The sequence below is a fragment of the Maniola hyperantus genome, chromosome 4 (genome assembly GCF_902806685.2).
Source record: "Maniola hyperantus chromosome 4, iAphHyp1.2, whole genome shotgun sequence".
Classification (NCBI taxonomy): Eukaryota; Metazoa; Arthropoda; class Insecta; order Lepidoptera; family Nymphalidae; genus Maniola; species Maniola hyperantus.
Genome location: NC_048539.1, coordinates 10,922,896 through 10,943,091, shown reverse-complemented (window position 1 = coordinate 10,943,091; position 20,196 = coordinate 10,922,896). Strand labels below are relative to the sequence as shown.

Genomic DNA, 20,196 nt, shown 5'->3' with positions numbered 1-20,196 from the left:
GTGGAAGGAAAAAAGAGGAGAGGACGACCAAAGAAAAGGTGGATGGATTGCGTGAAAGAGGATATGCGTGAAAAAGAGGTGGATAATACGTTGACGAATGACAGGAATGAGTGGAAGAAGAAGACATGTTGTGCCGACCCCACGTAGCGTGGGATAAGGTAAGGAAGAAGAAGAAGACCTATTATGACTTATAGCCATACACCGCGCGCCGTTTCAAGTCCGCTGCAAGTTGACCGGTAAACTTGATTGTGTATTACGGTGGATGGCTTGGTTGTTTCAGATCCGAATTCCGAAGACGGAATGTTCATGTTTTCCTTGTCCGCTGTACCTAGCAATAAATACTTACGAGTACATTTTTAAAAGGCAAAGGCCCGTTGTCTCATGTCAATGTCAGTTTATGCTAATATTTTACCAATCTTGACATTGAAGCTCTGAAAGTAGCAATGCACGAAACTAGAAAATACTTATATGGAATATTGTGTAGGCCTACGATTACGTAGTATAGTATAGTACGAATACGATTCGATAACAAACGATAAGTCTTGTCATGTACCTATGTACATGACAAGACTTATCGTTTGTTATCGAATCGTACGCTGACGCGGCTGCTCAACAATCATACATAGAGCGATGTCTGTAGTCCGCAGTCCGTAGTTCGGTACTGTACTGAGTAGGTAGGTAGTAGGTACCTACCTACTGACTGTAGCTAGTTGTCACACTGCAGTGTGCGTTGGATCATGGATGTCATTCTAAACAGAGAATGAATAGTGCTGTTTAGAAACGCCCGAGGTGCGCGCTTTTGTGATCTGCCCTAAAAAGTTTTTTTTTTTGAATTTTCAACTTTCTGTGAGAGTGAAAGTGATTTAGGTATATTTTTTTCCACGTGAGTTTTACCCACTAATATTTATTTTGTAATGTAAGTAATTATATTGTAAGTACTAAGTAGTTATCTACCTACCTCCTATTAAATTTCTTTAGGCTTGTTTAATTAATCCCAATTATTATCTATTCGTAGACTAATCAGATTTTTTGTTTCGATGTATAGGTATACCCGCTTACTGTATTTTTTCATTATGTCTACACTCTACAGAAACCGTTACAAGTTTGAAATTGACTATTTGGTTTATTTTAGTACCTACCTACATATCGCAACCTTAATAATAAACCGAAATAATTCAAAAATCACAATGAACGTACTTAGAAGGTATCTTAGAAAATTTTATTTCCAACAATAATTCATCATCATCATCATCATCATCATCAACCGATAGACGTCCACTGCTGGACATAGGTCTCTTGTAGGGACTTCCACACGCCACGGTTCCCCCTTTATACACTGTAGTCTGTGGCCACGGTCTTGCGCCGCCTGAATCCAGCGGCTCCCTGCGACTCATCTGATGTCGTCCGTCCACCTAGTGGGGGGTCTTCCAACGCTGCGTCTTCCGGTGCTAGGTCGCCATTCTAGCACAACTTCCAACAATAATTGTGACTTGAATTATCGCGGTTTATTTAAAATTGCGATATTTTAAAAATTCCTACATCCAAAACGAACGGCTGATAAGTTACTGATTAGACTTCGGCTTCCTATTCGGGGGACCTCGGGGTTCGATCTTGGGTAGGTACGTACTACGTACTTATTTGCGTAATTTGTCAGTGTTAGATACCTACAACCCGTTTACTAAGAGATTGGACCTGGCGTCGATTAAAAATTAAAAAAAAATTAAAAACTTATCAAGTGGCAGACAAAAATTCGTATTAGGTACGTGTATGTTCGCATCCTTGTCACTGATACACGAACTACGAATTTTGTCTGCCACTTGTTAAGTTTTTTTTTTTTTAATTTTTAATCGACGCCAGGTCCAATCTTTTATTAAACGGGTTATACTAGAACTAGATGTGCGTTTTAAGCATTTAAATGTCACAATATCGTGGGGAAACCAGCAGCGTGCCTGATTATTCTCCATATTATGTTATCAAAGGCGTGTTAAGTCTGCCAATACGCAATGTGGTGGACTACGGTCTGCTTAGTACTTACAACCTTCTCATTCTGGGAAGACCCGAGCTCCATAAGCCGCGCGCAGTGATGGGATGGGACGAGTTTAGGATGATGAATTGATGATGATGATTAGGCATTTTACTTATAATAGGTAAGTACCTATATACTGCTACTACCTAGACCTACCTACCTATTAAAAGGTGACGTAAGTAAATATTATGCACTTATATATCCGTGTTTTAAGTTTGCTTGTCGTTCGCTTAATCTAGATTACCGTTCAAAAGGTTATCAAGTTATTATCGTTATCTCCTTGGTGCACAATTCGCAAATAACAAGTAAGTACCTACCTACAACCTACTCCTATAATAATCAAAATAATTGAGTGCGTAGATACTTTTAATCCAAGTTATACCTACTTATAAATATATAATAGTATTTCTATACTATTATATAAAGAGGTAATGTATTGGGTAATGTCGTTAAGTTTGTTTGTACGGGGTAATCTTTGGTAAGACCTGATGGATTGACGCTGGTTCCCTGGGAACGGGGACGGGCGCTAATGTGGGACGCAACTTGCGTTGACACATTGGCCCCGTGTCATATCAGGAAGACAGCATCAAGACCGGGAGCCGCAGCAGAAACAGCTGAGAACGGCAAACGGCGCAAGTATGCCTCTCTTATAGAGAGTTACATTTTTGTGCCGTTTGCCGTGGAGACCCTGGGGCCATGGAGTCTTAGTGCTAAAAAAAATTTACGAGACATTTCACCGCGATTAATAGCCTCATCTGGTGACAGAAGGGCTGGCTCATTTTTTGCGCAACGGATCAGCCTGGCTGTCCAGCGCGGAAATGCAGCCAGTATTCTTGGCACCATTCCACGCGGTCATGATTTATATAGTAATTAGATAAGGCTAGCTTTAAGTTTTATTGTAATCTTTGGAACTACTGAACCGATTTTAAAAATTCTTTCACCAGTAGAAAGCTACATTATTCCTGAGTGACATAGGCTATACGGGATCTTTAAAAACCTAAATCTACGCAGGCGAAGCCGCGGGGATCAGCTAGTAATAAATAATTTGCATAGGTAATTCTAAAATCATCTGCTAGGCAATGGCCGGGCATTTCTAAGTAGGGTAGTACTTACCTATACTTATTAATTAACAAGATGATGCCCGCGACTTCGTCCGGTGGATTTAGGTTTTTAAAAATCCCGCGGGAACTCTTTGATTTTCCGGGATAATAAGTAGCCTTTGTCCTTCCCCGGGATGCAAGCTAACGCTGTAGGTACCAAATTTCGTCAAAATCGGTTGAATACGGATAGGCCGTGAAAGGCTAGCAGACAGACACAGACAGACACACTTTCGCATTTATAATATTAGTATGGATTTGAAGCAGGTACTGAGACAACTATATAGTAGGGGGAGTCCGGGAGAGTTTAGCAGGTAGGAGACATTAGCCACTGCTCATAGAATCTTTGTGGAACTAGATATTGCGACTTTGCCACACTTCTTAGCCTCCATAGACGCCTCCCACCTCGCTCACGAGATACCGTTTCGATCGGCAGTTTGGTTTAGTAGTGAGAAGTAACTAAAAAATTTCGTGCCGGTAAGTAAATTTTTTAAATTTTCGATATTTGATTTCTGTTTCTTACTGTGAATAGATTCCAGTATATCATTTATATACATCGTAACTGTAATTATCCTAGTAACATTTACGGCAGACAGCTTTTATTTAAGTGTCATAGTTTTTTATAAAAATGTAATAACTGACAGATTTGTGTGGGGTGGGAGACATTACCCTGGAGTCGGGAGGAGACTTTACCCCGGGTAAACTCGCCCGTTGTTTCTCCGGCAATAATATTTTTGTATTACCTCCAGATGTAACCACGATCGTCCTGCCTTCCTTCATTACCTTCATCATCTACTGTACAACGTCAGTCAGAGCCTTCAACATCAGCATTAGTATTCATGAATCTATCTGCGGCGGCTAGAGCCAATTCACCATCAATTTTGACTGAGGAAAAAATCTGAGCAACCAATTGCAATATTAAGACAATCAGAAGAGGTAGCTTCTACATCTCAAAATCTGGATGTGACAACGGTAGATTCTGATTTACGACATAGACCGAAAATAGTTGTACCACAAATGATTCGTTCAATTCCAAAGGCTGCTCCTTCGTCGTGGTAGACAGCCCAGAAAAACTAAAATTTTTAAAAAAAACGCCAGAAAAACTAGACCTAGATGATGATATAGATGATTATGCACCAAAAAATAAGAAAATTAAAATAACTTAAAAAACAAAAAGGTAAAGCGAAGAGAAAGAGACAGTAAAAAGACCATTGAAAAGACAAGTTTTACAGTCAAGTGACGGTTAGACAGACCCTGACGAAGAACCCAAGCATGATAATAGCTCTGATAGTCCATGGGATGAAGTAGGAGATGAAATTGATAATTGGTTTTGTTTCAGATGTGCAGAAGAGAAAGTTATAAACATGAGACTTATGACCATGAAATCCGTTGGACTGTCCAAATATGATAAAGACATGATGAGGAGCAGTTTATTTGTATTAATTGCTCCAATCAAAAAAGGAATTCTCATTTACTACAAAATACTATGTGTCATATTTGTATGATAAATTTTTTTTATAGAATTATAATTTGTAATGATTATTTTGCTTATTTTTGTACCCGGGTAAAGGCTCCCCACTTGGGGGGTCAAGTCTCCCACCCAGGTGGGAGATATTAGCCGAATGTCACTTTGGTAGAAATCGTTAATTACTCATAAACTATTACTTATGTATCAAACTTTATTAAGAGAAAATATACCTAAATAGTGCAGCTTAAGATACAATTTATAGAAAATAGCGATTTTTTAGTATATAAAGATTTATGAGCATTTTAGTGGAAGGCGGGTATACTCTCCCGGACTCCCCCTACATATTATTTTGTATTACTTATATGAAGGGTAGGTAGATTCTGACGACCTCCCTGGCGCAGTGGTACCAAAGCGCTGTGGTCTTATTAGTGGGAGGTCTCGGGTTCGATTCCCGGCAGGGTTTTGGAATTTTATAATTTCAAAATCTCTGGTCTGGTGACAGGTTTCGGCCGGAGCTAGTTACCACCCTAGTCCCTACCGGCCACCAAGCGATTTAGCGAACCGGGACGATGCCGGCCGTGTAGAAACCAAAAACTGCCATATCCCTTCCATCTTAGACTGCACCATGAATCATTTACCACCAGGTGTGATTGCAGTCAAGGGCTAACTTGTAAATCTAAAATGTAATCTTAATAAAAATAAAAAAGATACCAGGCATTCAATTATAATGTACTAAATTTTTTTTTTTTTTTTTTTTTTTTTTTTAATACAATAAAACTTAAAGCTAGCCTTATCTAATTACTATATAAATCATGACCGCGTGGAATGGTGCCAAGAATACTGGCTGCATTTCCGCGCTGGACAGCCAGGCTGATCCGCTGCGCAAAAAATGAGCCAGCCTAAATAATGTATGTAAGATGTAATGTACTAAATGATTCCAGGTAGGTACTTACCCACCTACATCGTAAACTTTAAACTTTTAGCATTAACTATTGCAACAATTTATTTAACTTGGTTAGTAGAATTTTGCCGTTTGCGGTTATTTAACTAGTTAAGTAGGCACTTAATCGATCTCTAATCTAAAATTTAATTAAACTTTATAGCCAATGCTGACAGTAGTATTACTTACCTACTTACGTATTTTACCTATCTGTGTCAATAGTCAATACCCTATTGTTGTTTCAGGTTAAAGTTCACGAAATTGCTGAAATACAGTATTTACCTACCTATAGAGAAAACATGCATTAATAATAATTGTATTAGCATCATTTATATTGGTGAATATCTATAGAAAGAGGTAGGTAGCCCCTTTGATATTATAAAAAACTGCGCTCATAAAATCATCCACACAAGTCGACAAGGCTAGGGTGTTATGTTAAAAAGCGTCAAGAATCCAGTTAGTAGGTATATAAGTACCTATACCTATCTACTTCCCAATTTTTTTTTAAACGAAGCAGTGAAAGTACGCTCGTCTACTTTCTTTGCCTCTAGCTAGAGCAATGACCTTATTGATCTCATCTCTAGAACCATAAGGTTCGTTCTATAAAATGACAGTTGACATATTATGTTCTGAATCCAGCATTTGTTATATAGGTACCTACTTCCCCTTGCTCTCTAAAGTCTCTACTTAGTAGGTAGGACCTAGTCCGAGAACTAAAGAGAACTTGAAAATATTTTAAGACCGGTTAGGTAAGATATTAACTAATACTTAGTTAAAGTAGGAAAACCTAGAAATGTTTGATAAAATTAACTCTCGGATATGTGTCTATTTCCGCCCTTAGTAAATAACGCAAAACGTAAGGTACCTACGACTCTTTGTTAAATATTTGCTAGGCACGACATAGGTAACATAGAAGATAGGTACTTAACAAATGTTTACGTTTTGTGCGACTTCGTACTGTAGATTTACTTTACTTGTTTTAATCCAATAGGAATTCTTTGATTTTCCGGGGGTACAAAACTTTGCCTATGTACCTATGTCTGTCTCTGGGCAACAAACTATGCATCTATACCTATATTCTGTACCGATTCGATTATATGATGCCCGTGATTTCACCCACATAGAATTATATTATTTGTTTTAATTCCTTGGGAACTCCTTTATTTTCCGGAGAAAAAGTAACCAATGCAATTCCGTTCCCGGGTTGCAAGTTATCTCTGTCCCAAATGTCTTCAAAATCAGTTAAGCGTATAAAATAAGCGGTCATTAAAAAATAACAGAGACGGACAGACAGGCGCCCTTTCATATTTAAAACATCTGTATGGATAATGTTTACATATAATATGTAAACCATTTTTTTTTCAGGTTTTATAAATGTGACTAAAAATGGCCGCTTTCAACGTTGTATTCGGGTGTGTGATGGCACTTCTTATTATCCTATTCACAATCAGCTCAATCGCGAGATATTATATAAAGGTAAAATGTAATGATTTATACCACTTAGGTACTTAATTAAAGTCTGGGTTAGGTAGGTATACCTACCTACATACGAGTACATAGGTATATGTTTTGTCAAAATCGGTTAGATTTGGCTTAGATAGGATATTTCGGTAGATTGAAAGTAACCTTGGCTAGTTCAGAGTTCTGATACGACACTACAACAGATTAGAGTTCTAAGTCAATTTAGAAAACATACATTCTCAAATCCACCATAAAAAGCGGGTAACTGTCTAGTGTGTGGAGATAACCGTATCAGATTTGGCTAATGTACTTATGTTAGTTTGATAACGCAATGTATGTCAGTTGATGCAATTAAGTACTTATTGCATCAACTGACAGAATAATATATTGTATTGTATAGGTAGATATATGTTTCTAGTACACGCTAACATTATCTGATTCTTAAATTTTTCATCAGGGTTGAAAGTTCCGCCTTTTAACTCTTCAAACCCGACTATAAGTATAGTTTTATTAATACCTTACCTATTACCTTTGCAAAAACTGAGCTTTTACTTCAAGCACGATGATTGCAGAAGAAGTAAGTCAATCTGAAGTTTCAACATAGCTATTTGCGCCGGTCATAACACAACAAAAGCCCCCCGGCTAAGATTATTTTTATACAATGCGCAGTCAATGTTCAAATTGGATTGCCTACTTCTACTTGTTTTGCGTGTACTATCTTACAGGATCTTAAAGTGCTTAATTTCTATCCGTTTGTAATGATAGTGACTCTACTTGACCGTCAGTGGTGATTCTGCTAAGACTAAGCCAGCAAGAAACTCAGGAGCTACCTATTGTTCAATATGAAATACCTGGCTATTCATTTTAAAATAGCCATGTCAAAGTTTCAGCTACATTTGCACACCATTTGACTGGTACAACATGCACGCGATCCGCTCGCGAACACGTCCATAATCCACATTATGTTTTTATGATGTGCGTTGTGTTTACACTTCGTGCGTGTGCGCAGATGTGGATCAGCCTTTAGTTTAGCGTTATCTGAAATATTCTAACCACTGCCACAAAAACTAGTAAGTATCAACCTACTACAATTATTTTAATGACGACCGTTAATGTTTTGCAGTTCACACTCTTCGTGGTGCTATCGTTGATATTTGCTACAGCACCTCTACCGTTGATGTTTCTAAAGCCTTTCGATCCTAAGAATGCTTTGTAAGTAATTATTTCTATTTGTTTACTTAGGTACTGTTTTTTTAACTCCATGATTTACCTACTTAATATTTTTATCTAAACTAATAAAGCATTACGCACGGGCGACTAGTCGCCCGGCAACTCAGTCGACGGTGATCGTAAGAATCTGTTATTTATATGGAGGTTGCCGTACGGTCTATGCTCACGGAGTCGCCGTAACTCCGTACGCACAGGTACGGCAACTTCCATATAAATTACAGATTTTGTCAACTGGGTTGCCTACCACACCGCGCTGTGTAGCCGATCGACCGTGATCACACGCGGGCTCGATCGCACTGCAGCGCCTCACCGGATTTGACACCATCCTGACCAGTGGTCACACCCCGCGACTCGCCTGTAGTTGCAGGCGGCGTTGCATCCACTGAAGGGGCTAACGCCCCGAACAGTTACCCCGGGACCCGCAGGGGTCCGCGTGGACGACCTGATGGCTGCGTAGTATAAGCATTGGCGGTTGCCATCGACGCGCTGGCGACAGCCACCGACACGCGACGATGGCAGCAGTTACCTTTGTCGTCAAAAAAGTGCTGCTCGTCTGTGAACACTTACCTACGTGTACCTACCTAACGATTTGTTTTGTAGAATCCCAGCGGCATTCCTCCGGCTGACAGCTCGATTGCTCGGCATCCGCTGGACGGTGCGTGGTCTCGAAAATGTCGACGACTCCCGTGGGGCCGTTGTTTTGCTGAACCACCAGAGCTGTCTTGATTTATATGGTAATTCGGTAATATAAGATTTATAAGGTTGAAGGCCAGAAAAAGGACGTGAAGTTGTGGAGCGTCGAGCAAGTGTATTCCTGATCTGACCCATTTTTGGCACTCGTTCATGAATAGACGTACGTGTAGGACTGGAGTAGTACGTAGGGCACGTGTTCTTTGTATTGTATGTTGCATTTTACCCACCGCCGCCGGCAGGGTTGAAAAAAAATAGTTTAAAAACAGATTATTTTTTGTTTAAAGCAATTGCCAACCCTGCAATGCGCCGGTAACCTTCTCCACGCTGTTCTTCACAGCACTAGGTACTATAAGAGGTACTTACCAAGGAAAAAAAATATTATTATACTCAGGCCCTACGGACATCAGGTTCCGGTTATCGAGCTTGTGTAGATAGTAGATATCTATATGAAATGAATTTAAGTTCGGACTGTTCTCCATTTTCGAAATACCTAGCTTTGCCATCAAGAGAAAAATTCAAGTCAAGTTTTTAGACCAAACTTCTGGTTTTTCCTATCTAGAAAAGTTGTGAAAAATATGACTTACCTATTAATTACAAATTTCTCGATCCACGCATTAAAAACTCATATCGATTTAAGTATTGACGAAAATGGAGAACGGCCCGTTATTGAAATTTTAGATACATAAGTACCTAAAGTAGCTATTAATCTTTTTCTTTAATGGCGAAATTTAACAGGCAAATAGGCAATTTAATTAAATAGTAGGTAGGTACATATACTATTTCGTATAGGAGTTACAAAGTGCAAGGATGCATAATTTATTTGATGAAGTGGGCGTAGTGAAGTTGCGACTTCAGCACACTAACTTCTTAGGTAATTATGACGTTATTTTTATTGTGTCCTTTCAATAATAAACTATACGTATCTACCTAATCTACCTACCTATAAAAACTGCCTATATTTTGTAGAATAAGCGATTACCTACTTATTTCTATCTCTATGAATTGCATTCATTGGAAGACAATAAAATTACTGATATTATTTGCACGATAATACCTATCTACTGATCATTCTTTAGAGCTAGTTAGCTCTGGTTACGACACAAATCACAATGGGTAGGTATATTTTTTGCGTAATTCAGAGATGCATATTACCTACCTACTAGGCCAGGTGTCTTTATAAGTATGGGGGAAAAATATTTAAGTATAGCGTCATAACTACCATAAATAATGTGTAATTAAAAAACCGGCCAAATGAGAATCAGGCTCGCGCAACGAGGGTTTCAGTCGTATTTTTTCTACATTTTGCACGATAATTCAAAAACTATGATGCATAAAAATAAATAAAAATCTGTTTTAGAATGTACAGGTGAAGACCTTTCATATGATACCCGACTTGATATAGTTATCTTACTTAGAAAATTGAAAATACTAATAATTATTCGTTCATGACCACAATTTAATTTTTTTTATGTGATGTAACCACAAATTCACGGTGTTCAGATTTTTCCCCGAATGTATGCTATAAGAGCTACCTATCTGCGAATTTCATGATTCTAGGTCAACGGGAAGTACCTACCCTGTAGATTTCTTGTCAGACCGACAGACAGACAGACAGACAACAAAGTGATCCTATAAGGGTTCCGTTTTTCCTTTTGAGGTACGAAATCCTAAAAATGAAGTAGATATACCTACAACAGATTATGAGCTGACAATGAAAACAGAAATGATACAGTCGTGACTACCTAATTTAGCACATGGGTACTTTTAAACGCACTCATATCTGTTGGTTAGAAGCAAACGTTACCTATTTGCTTTGATGGTGTGTAATGTGTATTGCTTGCTTCTTGAGCAGTAGGTGGTTGGGCTGCGCATGCTGCACTATTCTAGTTCAGTATAATACAGAAATAAGTTCTATTATATGATTAAGTAGATCTTGCATGGTAGGCTAATTTTATGAATACCATGGTTCAGTTTTACGATTGGTATAATTTGTGTAAAATGAATTATGACAATTTGATTTAAGTACCTACTTAAATATAGTTAAGTATGCTAGTATTTTACCTACGTATAATCTTCCTACTCAGTCAATGAATTTTCATAATTCCATGTTGTCTTTTATTAAATTTTAGATCTAGGAATTTTACTTAGGCCCTTATGCATTTTTGTTTCTATTCAGTCAATGAATTTTTTATGATTCCATGTACGGTGTACCTATTGTTAACATGCCTGACTTTATAATTGTACATAGGTAGGCTACCTACCTACTCTTTTGTTATTTTATATTCTTTGTGGTAGGTAACTAGCTACTTATAGATACTACATAATTATTATCTCTAGATATAAAAATGAATCGCTAAATGTGTTGCTGGTCGCAAATCTCGAGAACAGCTGAACCGATTTTGCTAATTCTTTTTTTATAATATTCCTTGAAGTACGAGGATGGTTCTTACGGGGAGAAAAATTTAAAAAATTTGAATCGACTGTTAGGCGGAACGAAGTTCGCCGGGTTCAAATTCGGATTCAATGGCATGTTTTTTCTTACAAATAATAATCCTCTCAAACATCAAAGATACTAGGTAGGTACCTACTTAATCAATACTTAAAGATGTGTGATGATTGTATTGCGTACCTACATACCTATATTTCTTGCATTAAGTATTTTAATAAAATAATTAGGTAGGTACCTACATATAATAATATTTTAGTGTTTTCCGCACAGATTTCCTCAACAGGTAGGATACTAAATTGCACTCCATATCTACCTAATTTAAATATATTTTTATCATACCTAGTAAATTTTACTAGCTAAGTTTAATCAACTAAAAATAATAATTAAGCAGGTATGAAATGAAAAAGATATCCGAGTGCCTGCAAAAATTTAACTTTTTTTTCAGTTTTAGCAGTTCTCTGGCCGTTAATGGCAAGGTGCACCGTGGTGTCGAAACGGTCACTGCAGTATCTGGTGCCGTTCGGCACCGCCACCTGGATGTGGGGGACAGTCTTCATCGACCGGGGCGCGAGTTCTGCCCGCTCCGTCCTCAACAAGCAATCCGAGGCCGTCAAGAATCACAAGGTACCTATACTTATAAGCTAGTTAAGTATAAACTTAACAAGCTTATCCTCGCGACTTCGTCCGCGTGGAATACACTTTCAATTGAATTTTCAAAAATCCTTTCTTAGCGGAATTGTCATAATAGATATCTGCATGCCAAATTTCAGCCCGATCCGTCCAGTGGTTTGAGCTGTGCGTTGATAGATCAGTCAGTCAGTTTTTCCTTTTATATACCTACCTACATAGATTTTAAAGCTATGTATTTCTAAACATATATAGCCACATGAGTAGAATAGAAGCTGTCAAAGTCAAAGTCAAGTCAAATGATTTATTCAAAATAGGTAATAAATTACTCTTATTGATTGTCTGGTATAGTGTTAGATTTGTAAGATAATATAGTGGTGATAATTATAACGCAAACTTAAAACTAAAGCTACGAGGGTTCCAAACGCGCCCAGGTCTGAGAAGAGCCCACAACAAACTCAGCCGGGTATTCTTTTTATTATCACCACTTTACAAATTTATTGAAACTTATTAGAACTATCACAAAGTCGTTAAGCAACTCATTCCCAAGCTTGCTTATCATTTAAATAATCCTTTACATTGTAATAGGATTTTTCAATTAGTTTACGTTTTATGAAAACTTTGAACTTGTTGAGAGACATCTCCAATATGTCTTCTGGAAGCTTATTATAGAAACGTATGGAATTACGAGCAAATGAATTGCTAACTTTACTGAGCCTAGAGGCGGGAATTACAAGTTTATTTTTATTTCTAGTATTTATATTATGACAGTCACTTTTTTTTTTAAATTTATTTATGTTTTTATGTACGTACAAACGTGTACGTGATAGCCTAGTGGTTAGGACGTCCGCCTTCTAATCGGAGGTCGGGGGTTCGATCCCGGGCACGCACCTCTAACTTTTAAGAGTTATGTGCGTTTTAATTAATTAAATATCACTTGCTTTAACGGTGAAGGAAAACATCGTGAGGAAACCTGCATGCCTGAGAGTTCTCCATAATGTTCTCAAAGGTGTGTGAAGTCTACCAATCCGCACATGGCCAGCGTGGTAGACTATGGCCAAAACCCTTCTCACTCTGAGAGGAGACCCGCGCTCTGTAGTGAGCCGGTGATGGGTTGATCATGATGATGATGAGTAGAATATATTCCTTACTCTGTGCTATAGCGGCCATAACGTAGCCTCCTATACGGCGGGTCCGGGGTTCGATTGAAGACCTCTTACTTTTCGGAGTTATTTCGTTTTAAACTAAGTATTAAATATCTGCACTTGCTTTAACGGTGAAGAAAAACATCGTAAGGAAAGAGTTTTTCATAATGTTCTCAAATGTGTGTGAAGTCTGCCAATCCGCGCTCGCCCGCACCGAGTTTACGCGGGGCTGTGCGGGTTTGCGGGGCGTTTCCTCCCCGACTACCATTTCAACCTGTCGTGTACCTAATATAGGTACAATGACATTGGCCGTGTTCCGTAGACCGTAGTCCTCTGTAATGTGTGTCAAAGACGTTTTTAATGTGCAGTGCATGTGTTATCTACTATTTTCCTGTGTGTTGACTGTTAGCTAATAATAATAATTATTGTCCTGTAACCTCGAAATGATATAATAGTTACGTATTATGAGCTGATAGCATAGTTGTTAAGACGTCGGCCTTCCACTCGGAGGGTCGGGGTTCGATCCCGGGCACGCATATCTAACTTTTCGGGTTATGTGTGTTTTAAGCAATTATTAGGTAGGTAGGTTCTCCATAATCTTTTCAAAGGTGTGTTAAGTCTGCCAATTCGCACTTGGCCAGTGTGGTAGGCTATGACCAAACCCTTCTTATTCTGAGAGGAGACCCGTGGTCAGTACCTATAGTATTCGGGAAGTCGGGAATTAACTATTAAGACAAGAAAGTTAGACTAACATATTTTTTAAGGCGACGCAATCTCGAACGTCACTATATTCTTCAGAAGGGCGGCATGAGTCGATTATAAGTATATTCTGCATATTCAGATAACTACTGAATAATATCGAGAGCCAATCGAGCTTGATTTCTTATACCTAAGATTTGTAAAACAAATATCTTCAAAATATTAACTTTGCACGTGGAATAGGTACCTAACTAATAAGCGCGATCGAAGCGAGCGTAAAAATTTTCTTTAACTGTACAAACTAGGCTACTAAAGGCCAGGGCGGCGGATTATAGCACTAATAAAAACTATATTTTTTATGTTTGTGTATAGGTATTTGCTATGTTGAAGGCTGAAGGCGCGCGTCGCCTGCACTTGCCTGTTATTCTGGCGGTTATCACGCCTTTCTAGTATTCCGAAAATTTACCATAATGCCGCCCCCTACACTCGAGCGTCTTAAGCGATCACTTAGTCCGCCTTCATGGACAATCCGGCCCCTGACTGTTTGCATTGCACAACAGATAAGCTAACACTTAAATCCACTTTAAACTTGCTAAACGGACGTCAAAGTAGGTAAACACAAAAAACATAATTACTTAGCATAATAACTACTATACTTGTAAACACCTATCCATCCAAGGTGCTGGAATGGCGACCTCGCACCGGAAGACGCGGCGTTGGAAGACCCCCCACTAGGTGGACGGACGACATCAGACGAGTCGCAGGGAGCCGCTGGATCCAAGCGACGCAAGAACGTGGCGTGTGGAAGTGCCTACAAGAGACCTATGTCCAGCAGTGAACGTCTATTGGTTGATGATGATGATGATGAAACACCTATAGATTTGTTTATTGCACTTTTGATGCATGATGTGTCACCACAGACGCGTTGTTGGTCGACATAGCGAACAAATCGGTGCGGGTTCAAATCAAAATTCTCTCTTTTCTTTAATACGGATGTTTAGACCACAGAATAGAAATCTGAACTCATTTCCAAGAAAACTAGGTCAAGTGCGAGTCGGACTCGTACACGAAGGGTTCCGTTAGTTTCTTGTATGATGGTAGGTACGGTTTCCGTACCGTCGTACAAGAAATAATACTTTTTCAAAAGCCCTTTCATATGATATTCCATCTTAGTACCTATAGTATAGGTATAATGTATATATGTATATAGTTATCTTACTTTGAAAATACTAATTAACTATTTGTTCATGAACACATTTTTTTTGTGATGTAACCACAAACACGGTTTTCGGATTTATTCCTTTACTAATTGTGCTATAAGACCTACCTACCTACCTGCCAAATTTCATGATTCGAGGTCAACGGGAAGTACCCTTTAGGTTTTCTTGACAGACGACGTACAGACAGCCAGACAACGAAGTGATCCTAAAAGGGTTTTTTTTCTTTTGAGGTACGGAACCTTAAAAATAGTTTGAAACTTAATGTTTAGTAATTTAAGCAATAAGAATCTAAACATAAAAAATATACCTATTTAAAGTAATCAGTACGTAGATTTTCATCATTATGTTTGGGTTTCACATAAACATTAATGAGGCGAAGCACGCGTTTCTACATTGTAATATCGGTGCCGGCAGATAACGAAGTTAGTCATTAATTTACGGTTCAGTAGAGCAATGAATAGGTACTGTAAACAAAGGCTCACCTTCATGTTACCTTGATGCAAATTAAATTACCTATGCTACCTGCAATTCATAGCTTTAGGTATAGGGAAGTAAAAACTAAAAAATTCTAGCTACTTATCTGTAATGTACCAGTAACCTAGAAACTACCGTATATCTACCTACCTACCTACCTATTTTATTTTTCCTATACTATTTTACATCATCATCATCAACCGATAGACATCCACTGCTGGACATAGGTCTCTTGTAGTGCCTTTCACACCCACGGTCTTGCGCCACCTGAATCCAGCGGCTCCCTGCGACTCGTCTCATATCGTCCGTCCACCTAGTAGGGGGTCTTCCAACACTGCGTCTTCCGGTGCGAGGTCTCCATTCCAGCACCTTGGGATCCCAAGGTCTATCGGTTTTACGAACTATGTGCCCTGCCCATTGCCACTTCAGCTTCGCAACCCGTTGAGCTATGTCGGTTACCCCAATTCTCTTACGGATCACCTCATTTCTAATTTGATCACGTAGAGAAACTCCAAGCATAGCTACGAGAAAGGGACTTCGACACTACAATTTAGAAATTATAAAATCCCAAACGCCTCTGCCGGGAATCAAACCCGAAACCTCACGCTTATAAGACCACTGCGCCAGGGAGGTTGGCAAATAATTATTCAACGAATTCATATTATTATATTTACTTAATACTTAGGTAGTTGAAATAATAAGGCAAATAAGATTAATTAATGAATCAAAAAGCTGCGATAGCCTAGGACCTAGGTGGTTAAGACGTCCGCCTCCTAATCGGAGGTCGGGGGTTCGGTCCTGACGCACCTCTAACTTTTCGGTGTTATGTGCGTTTTAAATACTTAATTGAATACCTATCACTTGCCGTAACGGTGATCGCAAGAAAACCTGCGTACCTGAGAGTTCTCTATAATGTTCTCAAAGGTGTGTGAAGTCTTGCTCTGGCAATGCGCACTTGGCTAGCGTGGTAGACTATGGCCAAACCCCTCCTCACTCTGAGAGGAGACCCTTGCTCTGTGGTGAGAGGGTTAAGCTTCATTTTGTTCCATAGAACTTGACGTCATCGGACACAATGAGACAAAAAAGTTCCATAGAACTGCATACCTACGAACTTGCTTTTCTTTGACGTCATAAAATACTTTTCTTTTTCGTGGCGGAATGTCATCAAGATTATTTGTGGGGCCCCGTTGGCACCCTTCGGGTACGGAACCCTAAAGATGATCCTGACGACAGTTCCGCCAAAAAAATATTGTTTACTTTCGTTCTATAGAACAATTATTAAAGAAAGAAAAACCTTAATTGTTCTGTAGAACAAATTAGGATAAAATTGTCTCATTTTGTCCGATGACGCCAAGTTCTATAGAACAAATGGGACTTACCCGTAGTGAGCCGGCGATGGGATAATCATGATGATGATGATGATGATGATAATTCTCTTTTCAGCGTAAGCTGCTTTTATTCCCCGAGGGTACGCGGCACTCGGGCGACAAATTGCTGCCGTTCAGGAAAGGTGCTTTCCATGTGGCATTGGACGCGGGAGCACCCATCCAGCCGATCGTGGTCTCTAAATACCACTTTTTGGACTCCGAATCCCATAGATTTGGTTCAGGTGTGTACCTACCTGCGTCTTGAACTTTTTCTTCATATTCTTTCTACTATGTATAAATCTAAATATAAAAGGAAAAGCTGACTGACTGACTGACTGATCTATCAACGCACAGCTCAAACAACTGGACGGATCAGGCTGAAATTTGGCTTGCAGATAGCTATTATGCCGTAGACATCCGCTAACAAAGGATTTTTTGAAAATTAAAGCCCTAAGGGCGTAAAATAGGGGTTTAAAATTTGTGTAGTATGCTTATGCTCGCGACTTCGTCCACGTGGGACGAAGTCGCGAGCATAAGGCATACCGAATAAAGTTTCAGTTGGTTAATTCTATAACCCTAACATTATTTTTCAAAGAACCTTTTCTGTAGAATAAGATTCTTTGAAATACCCGGAAAAAATGACCCTTGCCCGCCCTGATATCACCTAACAACGATTAGGCACCTAATTATTTATCACAGTTAGTGTGGTATAGGAAAGTAGTCTAATCTACTTATTTGTATTGATTTTTAGGGTTCCGTACCTCAAAAGAAAAAGGAACCGTTATAGGATCACTTTGTTGTCTGTCTGTCTGCCCGTCGTGTCTGTCAAGAAAACCTATAGGGTACTTCCCGTTGACTTAGAATTGTGAATTTTTGGTAGGTAGGTAGGTCTTATAGCACAAGTAAAGGAATAAATCCTAAAACGGTGAATTTGTGGTTAAACATCACAAAAAATATTTAAATGTGTTCATGAACAAATAATTAGGATTTTCAATTTTCAAAATAAGATAAACACCAAGTGAGGTATCATAAGAAAGGGCTTTACTTTGTTAGATTTTTATTTATTTTGATTTATCATGCAAAATGTCGAAAAAATACGAATGTAGTACGGAACCCTCGAGCCAAGTGCGAGCCTGACTCGCACTTGGCCGGTTTTTAGGGTTTCGCACCTCAAAAGGAAAAACGGAACCCTTATAGGATCACTTTGTTGTCTGTCTGTCAAGAAACCTACAGGGTACTTCCCGTAGACCTAGAGAGTTTTCAGGGTTATGTCTGTCTGTCAGCGGGCTTTATCTATATTCGCGACAGGTCGAGATAGCAATCGGAGTATGAGGCGCTGGATACCTTGCACACCCGCGCTTGCCCGCACCGGATTAGCGCGGGAGCTGTGCGGGTGTTCCCTCCCCGATTGCCATCTCGACCTGTCGCGGACTATACCTATCCTGTGAACCGTAATAGGCAGAGAGTCCAAATTTTCACAGAATGTATACCTATTTCTATTGACACTATTACAACAAAATTTGTTAAAAAATAATTGGTACGGAACCCCTCGTGTAATATGTCACTATAGGTACTTAGTTGAAACTTAAAATAATATCTTAAGCATAAGGCAAATAAGAATAATTAATCAAAAATAGAGTATTTATGAGCTCGGGGGTTCGAAGTTAGGTATAGTATGCGTAGAAAACCGGCCAAGTGCGAGTCTGGCTCGCGCAATGAGGGTTCCGTACTACAGTCGTATTTTTTCGACATTTTGCACGATAATTCAAAAACTATGATGCATAAAAATAAATAAAAATCTGTTTTAGAATGTACAGGTGAAGACTTTTCATATGATACCCCACTTGAGATAGTCACTCACTTCGAAAGTTGAAAATACTAATTATTAGTTCATGACCACAATATAATTTTTTTTGTGTGATCTAACCCTTAATTCACGGTTTTCAGATTTTTCCCCAAATGTGAGCTATAAGATCTACCTACCTGCCAAATTTTATGATTCTAGGTCAACGGGAAGTACCCTGTAGGTTTCTTGACAGACAACAAAGTGATCCTATAAGGGTTCCGTTTTTCCTTTTGAGGTACGGAACCCTAAAAATTAACTAGCCATGCGCATATGCGCCAATCCGCCTGCCCAACTGGCGATAAGAGTAAAAAAACACATTTATGATTTTGGAAGAGCCTATTTATTCAATGATTATTTTCGTGTTTTTCTTACAGGCGAAATAATTATCACGATACTGCCTTTAATCGAAACGGAGGGTACGACAAAAGAAGACATTTCAAAACTGGTGGAGACTTCACAAAATAATATGCAAGAAGTGTTTAGCAGGACCTCTGCGGAGACATTCCCGAGGCTCTCCATGCATTAGAGTAATTACAAGGTACGATACAATGCAGATTTTTTATATAAGTAGGTATTGGCCCCAATTCTGAGCACAACCTAATTTTAGAGTATTCGCATGCTCTTCTTGCTAATGTAATATGAATAGGACAGACACAGTTTGACAGTTTTAAATTTAATTTTTAGATGGTAAAACCCGTGATTTTAGCGCGCAGTCGTATTTGGAGTATAATTAGAGTATTAAATAACTGAACAGTCAAGGTAAAAAATTGTTGGCGATTCTAAACAATTCAATTCATTTGTTTATTTAATCGGACAACAATGGTTCCATTCAGTGTTAGTGACTTTAAATACTTAATAAGTATGTTAGTACTCAAATTATTTATCATTAAGTAGTACTAATGCTCATTTTTTCAAGATAATTGCCTTACTTCTATTGCGCAATTTATCACACTTATCTAGGCATCCTAGATGAATAGACCTACGATCCATGATCACGGCATAGTACCGGTACGCTAAATCGATTGGCGGCACGGCTTTGCCGGTAGGGTGGTAACTAGCCACGGCTAAAGCCAGACCAGACCAGAGGAATTTATTTTTAGGCATAATAGTTTTTGATTTATCGTGCAAAATGTCGATAAAATATGACTGTAGTACGGAACCCTCATTGCGCCTCTGACTCGCACTTGGCCGTTTTTTAAAATATTAGTATAATTGTTAAATTAAATAACTTTGTTTCAGGTATAGTAGCTTAAATATAATAAACGTAAAACGGGGCTGTGATAATTTCAAATGTTCGTGGTAGCAACATATGACAAACAAAATATTAATACATACATAACTATACTATAATATGTTGAAACATTGTGTATAATCTACCTACATTTTATAGACAAAATAAATTTTATTAATAAAATTCTATACTTTTTTTTTTAATTGCATGCATTGCAGCCAAT

The 20,196-nt window shown here is 38.6% G+C and overlaps 1 protein-coding gene across 4 annotated transcripts; it reads left to right on the top strand.

Annotated features, from left to right (window-relative positions):
- The first annotated feature begins 657 nt into the window (after window positions 1–657).
- LOC117981934 (1-acyl-sn-glycerol-3-phosphate acyltransferase alpha-like) lies at window positions 658–20,157 on the top strand. 4 transcript variants are annotated; one of them, XM_069498057.1, is made up of 9 exons: window positions 658–883; window positions 5,777–5,888; window positions 6,897–7,007; window positions 8,116–8,204; window positions 8,823–8,956; window positions 11,810–11,988; window positions 16,973–17,138; window positions 19,117–19,280; window positions 19,982–20,157. In XM_069498057.1, exons 3-8 carry the CDS (start codon window positions 6,918–6,920, stop codon window positions 19,266–19,268), a joined length of 810 nt encoding a protein of 269 aa, XP_069354158.1. In that variant the 5' UTR covers window positions 658–883; window positions 5,777–5,888; window positions 6,897–6,917; the 3' UTR covers window positions 19,269–19,280; window positions 19,982–20,157. The 4 variants fall into 4 exon arrangements, with proteins under 4 accessions (XP_069354158.1, XP_069354159.1, XP_069354161.1 ...); XM_069498058.1 differs by having other exon boundaries at window positions 658–916; XM_069498059.1 differs by lacking the exon at window positions 658–883 and adding an exon at window positions 1,932–2,147.
- Window positions 20,158–20,196: the final 39 nt, after the last annotated feature.

Bases quoted from the DNA above. Each gene is read 5' to 3' on its own strand.
- LOC117981934 (XM_069498060.1), top strand. From the start codon at position 6,918: ATGGCCGCTTTCAACGTTGTATTCGGGTGTGTGATGGCACTTCTTATT. The intron at 11,989-16,972 runs GTACCTATACTT...TTCTCTTTTCAG, and splicing joins AGGCCGTCAAGAATCACAAG to CGTAAGCTGCTTTTATTCCC. The intron at 17,139-19,116 runs GTGTGTACCTAC...TTTTTCTTACAG, and splicing joins ATCCCATAGATTTGGTTCAG to GCGAAATAATTATCACGATA.